Raw genomic sequence first — 8,372 nt, 5'->3', positions numbered from 1 at the left:
TACAAAATCTCCTATCTGCCCCCCTGACTATAGAATTCCCTATCACTACCGCTCTCTTCTCTTCCCTCCTCCCCTTCCTAGTCGAGGGTCCAACCTCAGTGACAGAGACAGGACCACTGCAACTTGTTCCTGGTAGGTCATCCCCACCAACAGTATCCAAAACGGTATACTTACTGTTTTTGGGAACGGCCACAGGGGTGCTCTGCTCTCTCTGTCTGCTCCCCCTGCCTCTCGACTCTCTTGTCATGATACAAGAGACCATTCTGCCCATTAAATCCATGCCTGTTTGAAGCACAGCAATCCCATCAGTCTAATGGCCCTTGGTCTTATTGCCTTGCAGCATCACCAACTCCCCCCTCCAATTCTTCAGTCAATTACCTGCAGAAAGCGACGATTTACAGGAGCCATTGAAAAATCAGGTGGAAAGTGGGCAGTGCAGCCACACTAGGCCGAAGGGTGTGTTTGTGTGCTCTATTGTCCCATGTTCAAAGTGTTAGCCTTTGAAACGAGTGCACACACTCAGAGCAGTGAGTGCCTGGAATCTACTGCCAGGAGTGGTTTGGATGCAAATACCACAGAGCTGTTTAGGAGTCTCTTAGACGGGCTGTGCAGACAATGGAAGGAAATGGACTGGGTGCAGGTACCTGTGCTGTAGTGTTCTATATTCTAAAAGAAATTCACAATTAACTATTATTCTTTTTTAATTAAAATCACATTTGAGGCCTGAGAAACAAAATAAGCAGATCTCTGCCTAACGAAATATTTGTCAATCAAAGCTTGGCTTTAAATAGGCATGTTAACAATGAAAATGATTTACAGTGTGACACTGTCCAATAGTAACACTGTTGGATAAAAAGAACCTCTTCCAATTTTACACATTAATTGTTTTGAAGGAAGATGTCTTTCCCCAATTGCAGAGCCCTTTATGGTTGGACAGGAACATTACTGACAGCTCCTGCCCAATTAAGACTCTCCATATTACTGAGGCTAAGGCAGCTGTGCACAGAGACATTGAACATTGACTTAGTAATAATCATGTATCATTACTATCCACACAGTAAGACTCCTGTTAGTCAACATAAATTACTATACATCTAATTTCCAAAGACAGAGTTAGATATCTCCCCACGTTCACTCTATCAGGAGTTAATTAATTTTTCATCATCTTAAACTTCCAAATGCATGAAGTTATAAATGTAAACGCTTCTAATGTTTTCATTACTACATCTCATCTTCCCCTGATCAGCTGTGTGACAAATTACTGCTTTAAAGGCAGTGCCAAATCGGCCAAGTCCAGTAGGTAAGCACATATAGTCAGAAATTGACACAGTCACGCAGCCAGACAGAAGAGTGTTCAGTCAAAGTTCTTCACTGCATGGCCTGAAGAGTCTTGTGCATCACATTTCATCTATAAACTTTTAATAAAACAACCAAACGTAGAAACGCTTATCAGCAGGATTTGAAATAAGAACAAGTAGTGTGGCGAGGTTGGACGGTGAGGGTAAGCCCCATTAAGATGCAGCCTCACTGGTGAGCAGGGACCGTGACCAGGGCTTCCTCAGAAGGTCTTGAAACGTCCACGTTCTGCATGGCAACAAAATAGAAAAAAAGGGTGAGGAATACATAAGCACTGCCAGGAATTCAGGCTGCTTACAGACATGCAGTTAGTGAGATGCTCAGATTGTAATGTTACCAACATTTTCTTCCTTTACAGAGTGAAATTACATTATGGACATCCAGACATTCTACAGAATCACTTGACAAGAAGTGGACAAGGATGGTTGTGACATCTCTCAGACACCTCCTCCTACAAATCCCTTGAAAAGGGCCCCACTAAGGAGCATCAGGCCATTGTCTGCTGCACCATCACCAACCTTATCAACTCTGGAGATCTCCCATCCACTGCCACAAAACTTTCAGTTCCTTTGCTCATTTCTATCTCCTACTCAAAATCCACAAACCCAACTGTCTGGGTAGGCCCACTGTTCCTGCCTGTTCCTGCCTCACTGGCTCCACCATATCTGAAGTTGTCCTTTCCAGAACGTCTGAAACGTCTTCCTCCTTCAAAGAACAGGGATTCTTTTCCAGCGATGCTGCCCTCACCCACATCTCCTCCATTTCACGCACAGCTGTCCTCAGCCCATACTCCCACCACCATAACAGGGACAGGGTTTCCTTGTCCTTACCTACTACACCATGAGCCTCCATAATCTGCACTGCACATTTTCTACAACTTCTACTATCTTCACCCCCTCACCAGCTTTCTGTAGGGTGTCTCTACGTGACTCCCATCCACTTGTTTCACCTCACTGATCTCCCCCATCACTTATTCCTATAAGCAGAAGTTCTATACCTGCCTCCTACACCTTCTCCCCTCATCATCATTTAGGGCCCCAAACTGTTCTTTCAGGTGAGGTGATACTTCAGCTCAAGTCTGTTGGGAGTCATCTACTGTATCTGGGGCAGACTCCTCTATATTGATGAGACCCAAAGTAAATTGGGGACTACTTCATCAAGCTCCTTCACTTTGTCCACCGCAAAAGCTGGGCTTTCCTGGTGGACTCATTTGAATTCTACTTCCCATTCTCATTCTGACATGTCAATCCATGGCTTTTTCTACTCTCAGCCTGGAAGAGCAATACCTGATATTCCCTATGGGTAGCCTCCGAACTGACAGCATGAATATTGATTTTTCCAACTTATGGTAATTTATCACCCCTCCCCCATTGTGGCTCCCATCTTACCCCTACTCACCTGCCCATCAACTCCCCATGGTTCCCCTCCTCCTCCCCTTATGTCCATGGTCCATTCTCCTCTATCAGTTTCCTTCTTCTTCAGCCCTTGACCACTTCCACCTAACACTTGACAGCTTCTCACTTCAAACCCCACTCTCCCACCCACCCATCTTCCCCCTTACCTGCTTTCACAAATGCATTACTCATCCTTTAATAACCCAACACTATGGCAGTAAATTGCCGCACCTTCCTCACCTCTCTGGAGTGGTGTGGGAAAGTTCAAGGGCAAAAATTAGCAAGAGGACACTCAGGCCATCAAAACATGCTGGATCAGACTTTCAGTTCCTGCCCATCCCAGTAATCTGTCTTCTCCCACCTATCCAGTGAAGGGTTTTCAACTCAAATTGTTAACCTGTTTCACTTCCCACAGGCGCTGCCTTCATCTGACTACTTCCAGCATCTGCAGACTCCAAAATTTCCAAGTACCTAGCCAGCTCCGCCTTAAAAATATGCAAAGACTGTTTCCACTGCCCTCTGAGGAATGTTCTAAAAAGTCAAAACACTCTGAGCAACTTTGACTGATCTTAATCTAAATTGGTGATCTCTTATTTTTAAAGAAAATCAGATACACTTTCTACATTTCTGAGGCATTTAGGCAAATATTTAAATAGGTAAGGTACACGGAGTGGCTTCTTTATTAGGTACACCTATTCAATTATACAAAGACATAATCAGCCAATCACATGACAGAAACTCAATGCATTAAAGCATGCTGATATGGTCACCAGGTTCAGTTGCTGTCAGACCAAACATCAGGATGGGGAAGAAATGTGAGCTTGACTGTGGAATGATTATTGATGCCAGTTGGGGTGATTTAATTATCTCAGAAACTGGTCATCTCCTGGGACTTACATGCACAGCATTCTCTGCGTTTACAGAGAAAGTGCAAAAAAACATCCAGTGTGTGGCAATTCTGTGAGTGAAAATGTCTCATTACTGAGATAAGAGAATGGCCAGACTGGTTCAAGCTGACAGGAAAGTGACAGTAACTCAAGTAACCACATGTTACAACAGTGGTGTGCAGAAGAGCATCTCTGAACACACACGTTGAACCTTGAAGTGGATAGGCTCAACAGTAGAAGACCATGAACATACACTCAGTGTATGTACCTCCCATACAGGATGTACGTAATAAAGTAGCCATTGAGTGTATAAAAGGATACAATCCTCACACCAGGATAACGGAGATTAATGTCTGCATGAACATGGACATAAACTCTATAAACCCAGGTACTAGACCAGTGGTTCCCAACGTGGGGCGTATGCCCCACAGGGGGGTAATTTGATTTTTAAGGGGGGCAATTCGAGAATGAGTTATTAACAGTGAATTTTTTCTAGTAAGTCTGTGTGAGTATGAGTGTGTGAGTGTGTGTGTGTGTGTGTGTGTGTGTGTGTGAGTTAATACATATGTGTATATACAGTATGCATACATAAAAATACTTGTGTATGTACATGTGTAATTGCATATGCACTGTATATATAGTGTATCACCATCATTACAACCATCAAATGGCTTTCATAATTAAATTGATGAATTGACTGATGTAGGAAGGAACGAATGAACAAGTCCAAATGCGTAAGAAATTCATACGAGGTCGCGCCAATGCTGCTTTTTGCAGTAGCTTTCGGTTCTTGGTGGTGTGAAGGTGTGTACATTGCGTCAACTCTTTTAAACGGTATATTGTAGCGGTGTGCTACATGCAGTGCTAAAATTACGACACGGAGTCGGTAACTGCAGTCGAAGAAAAAACTTTATTCGAAATACCCAGCCTTCCTTTTAAGCCTCCCTCAACCTGCACCCCCCCCCCACCCCCGTGGCGCAGAGGCTCCAAAGATCTGTGCTCGCAAAACCCCTTAGGCTATCTCCCTTAGCTGGAACGCTGGCTAATTGTGAGCCGGTTCGGATGTGCCAGGAAATGGGTCGCCACATAACCCCCCGCCCCCAGAACCGGCGATACACCCCCCAATGTCCACAATCTGGGCTGGAACCTGCTTGGAAGGTCGGCCTCTGCGCCGCGGTGCTGGAAATTCGACCGGTTGCGCCAGGTCCACATGGGCCGGTTTGAGTCGGTCCACCGTGAAAACCTCCTCTCTCCCCCCAACGTCCAGCACGAACGTGGACCCGTTGTTCTGGAGCACCTTAAACAGCCCCTCGTAGGACCGCTGCAGCGGTGGCCGATGCCCACCCCTTCGTACAAACACAAACTTACAGTTCTGCAGGTCTTTGGGTACGCAGGTTGGGTTCTGCCCATGCTGCGAAGTGGGTATGGGGGCCAGGTTACCGAGCTTCTCGTGTAGTCTGCCCAGGACTGCTGAGGGTTCTTCCTCTTGCCCCCCTTGGGGCTGGTATGAACTCCCCGGGGACGACCAGGGGTGTGCCGTACACCAACTCGGCCGACGAGGCGTGAAGATCGTCTTCGGGCGCTGTGCGGATGCCGAGTAGGACCCAGGGAAGCTCGTCCACCCAGTTAGCTCCTCGCAGGCGGGCCATGAGAGCCGACCAGGTGACGGTGGAAACGCTCCATTAGCCCGTTTGACTGTGGGTGGTAGGCAGTGGTGTGGTGCAGCTGAGTCCCCAGAAGCCTGGCCATAGCTGACCACAGGCTGGAGGTGTACTGGGCGCCTCTGTCGGAGGTAATGTGGGCCGGCACACCAAAGCGAGATATCCAGGTGGCGATCAGTGCCCGGGCGCAAGATTCGGAGGTGGTGTCGGTGAGCGGAATCGCCTCCGGCCATCTTGTGAACCGGTCCACAATAGTCAGGAGGTGCCGCGCTCCGCGCGACACTAGCAGGGGGCCCACGATATCCACATGAATGTGGTCGAAACGCCGGTGGGCAGGATGGAACTGCTGCGGTGGGGCTTTGGTGTGCCGCTGCACCTTGGCCGTCTGGCAGTGCATGCACGTTCTGGCCCATTCACTGACCTGTTTGCGGAGTCCGTGCCAAACGAACCTGCTGGAAACCATCTGGACAGTTGTCCGGATGGAGGGATGCGCCAAGTTATGAATGGAGTCGAAAACGCGGCGCCGCCAGGCTGTCGGGACGACGGGATGGGGCTGGCCGGTGGCGACGTCACAGAGTAGGGTCCTCTCAACTGGGCCTATGGGGAGGTCCTGGAGCTGCAAACCGGAGACTGCGGTTCTGTAACTCGGGATCTCCTCATCTGCCTGCTGTGCCTCTGCCAGTGCCTCAAAGTCTACCCCTTGGGAAAGGGCATGAATGGTAGGGCGAGAGAGCGCATCCGCCACGACATTGTCCTTACCCGAGACGTGCCAGACATCCGTCGTGTATTCAGAGATGTAGGACAGGTGGCATTGCTGGCGGGACAACCAGGGGTCGGACGCTTTCGTAAACGCAAAGGTAAGCGGTTTGTGGTCCGTGAACGCGGTGAAGGGCCGACCTTCTAGGAAGTACCTGAAATGCCGGATTGCCAGGTAGAGCGCCAACAGTTCCCGGTCAAAAGCACTGTACTTAAGCTCGGGTGGTCGCAGGTGTTTGCTGAAAAACGCCAGGGGTTGCCAGCGACCTGCGATGAGTTGCTCCAGCACCCCACTGACTGCCGTGTTAGATGCGTCCACTGTGAAGGCGGTAGGGACGTCCATTCTGGGGTGCACTAGCATCGCAGCGTTCGCCAAAGCTTCCTTCGTTTGAACGAAAGCGGTGGTGGACTCCTCGTCCCAGGTAATGTCCTTGCCCGGACCCGACATCAGGGCGAACAGGGGGCGCATGATCCGGGCAGCTGAGGGGAGGAAACAGTGATAGAAATTGACCATACCTACGAATTCCTGAAGGCCTTTGATCGTGGTGGGTCGGGGGAAGTGGCGGACCGCATCTACCTTAGCAGGCAGAGGGGTTGCCCCTTCTTTAGTAATCCTGTGGCCCAGGAAGACAATGGTGCCGAGCCCGAACTGGCATTTGGCGGGGTTGATTGTTAGACCGTACTCACTCAGTTGGGCACAGAGTTGACGGAGGTGGGACAGAAGCTCCTGACGACTGCTGCTGGCTATGAGGATGTCGTCCAAATAGATGAACGTGAAGTCCAGGACCCGTCCCACCGCGTCCATCAACCGCTGGAATGTCTGTGCGGCATGCGAAGGAACTCGAAAAGGCCAAACAGGGTGATGAGAGCCGTTTTGGGGACATCGTCCAGATGCATCGGGATTTGATGGTACCCTCGGACAAGGTCTACCTTGGAGAAGATCCGTGCGCCGTGCAGGTTTGCTGCAAAGTCCTGAATGTGCGGCACAGGGTAGCGGTCCGGTGTGGTAGCCTCGTTCAGCCTGCGGTAGTCGCCGCATGGTCTCCAGCCCCCTGTTGCTTTGGGCACCATGTGCAAGGGGAAGGCCCATGGGCTGTCGGACCTCCGGATGATCCCCAATCCCTCCATCCTCTTGAACTCCTCCTTTGCCAGCCGGAGCTTGTCCGGGGGAAGCCACCGAGCGCGGGCGTGGAGGGGTGGTACCTGGGTCGGGATGTGGTGCTGTACGCCGTGTCGGGGCATGGCCGCTGTGAACTGCGGTGCCAGAACCGATGGGAAATCCGCCAGGACCCTGGTGAAGTCGTTGTCGGACAGCGTGATGGAGTCGAGGTGAGGGGCTGGCAACTGGGCTGCACCCAGGGAGAATGTCTGAAAGGTCTCGGCGTGTACCAGTCTCTTCCTGGGCAGGTCGACCAGTAGGCTGTGAGCCCGCAAAAAATCCGCACCCAGAAGCCTTTGGGCTACAGCGGCCAGTGTGAAGTCCCACGTGAACTGGCTGGAGCCGAACTGTAGCTGCACCTGACGGGTGCCATAGGTCCTTACACTGCTGCCGTTCACGGCCCTCGGGGGGGACCCCAGTGCCCTGCTGCGGGTGTCGTAACCCGTCTGAGGTAAAACGCTGATCTCGGCACCGGTGTCGACCAAAAACCGGCGTCCCGACCTTCTGTCCCACACATATAGGAGGCTATCCTGATGGCCAGCCGCCGTAGCCATCAGTGGCGTTTCCCGGGAACTTGCAGGGCGGGCGACAACGGCAGGCTTCTACGCCCCACCGCTGGTGGTAGAAGCACCAGTGTTCGTTGGGCCCCCCACCCCTGCCCCTGGGGTTGGCGGGCTCTGCGGCCGGGCCTGGACTGGTTTGCTGCTGGGAGCGTGGCTGGGTGGTCTGTGCGATGGACGCCCCGCTCACCTTTTTGGCGTTCCACAGCAAGTCCGCCCGGGCTGCCACCTTCCGGGGGTCACTGAAATCCGCGTCAGACAGCAGCAGGTGTATGCCCTCGGGCAGCTGCTCCAGGATGCCTGCTCAAACATGAGGCAGGGTGTGTGTCCGTCAGCCAGAGACAACATCTCATTCATTAAAGCCGATGGAGGTCTGTCGCCCAAGCCATCCAGGTGCAGTAAACGGGCAGCCCTCTCGCGCCGTGAGAGTCCAAAAGTCCTGAGGAGCAGGGCTTTGAATTCCGTGTACTTACCGTCTGCCGGGGGCAACTGTACAAACTCCGCGACCTGGGCAGCTGTGTCCTGGTCGAGGGAGCTCACCACGTAGTAGTAGCAGGTGTCTTCTGAGGTGATCTGTTGAATGTGGAATTGGGCCTCAG

At 51.3% G+C, this 8,372-nt stretch overlaps 1 protein-coding gene across 1 annotated transcript in view; it reads right to left on the bottom strand.

The window, feature by feature from the left end:
- Window positions 1–683: 683 nt before the first annotated feature.
- LOC132388106 (6-phosphofructo-2-kinase/fructose-2,6-bisphosphatase 4-like) overlaps window positions 684–8,372 on the bottom strand; it is a gene marked incomplete at its 5' end in the record, with an annotated part of 24,810 nt that continues 17,121 nt past the window's right edge. The window contains one exon of the mRNA XM_059960464.1: window positions 684–1,584. Within this exon, the coding sequence (XP_059816447.1) occupies window positions 1,525–1,584 (60 nt within the window). The remainder of the gene's footprint in view (window positions 1,585–8,372) is intronic.

Source organism: Hypanus sabinus, unplaced genomic scaffold, assembly GCF_030144855.1.
Source record: "Hypanus sabinus isolate sHypSab1 unplaced genomic scaffold, sHypSab1.hap1 scaffold_2642, whole genome shotgun sequence".
Taxonomy (NCBI): Eukaryota; Metazoa; Chordata; class Chondrichthyes; order Myliobatiformes; family Dasyatidae; genus Hypanus; species Hypanus sabinus.
The sequence above is the reverse complement of the archived record's forward strand: the minus strand, read 5'-3'. Positions and strand labels throughout refer to the sequence as shown.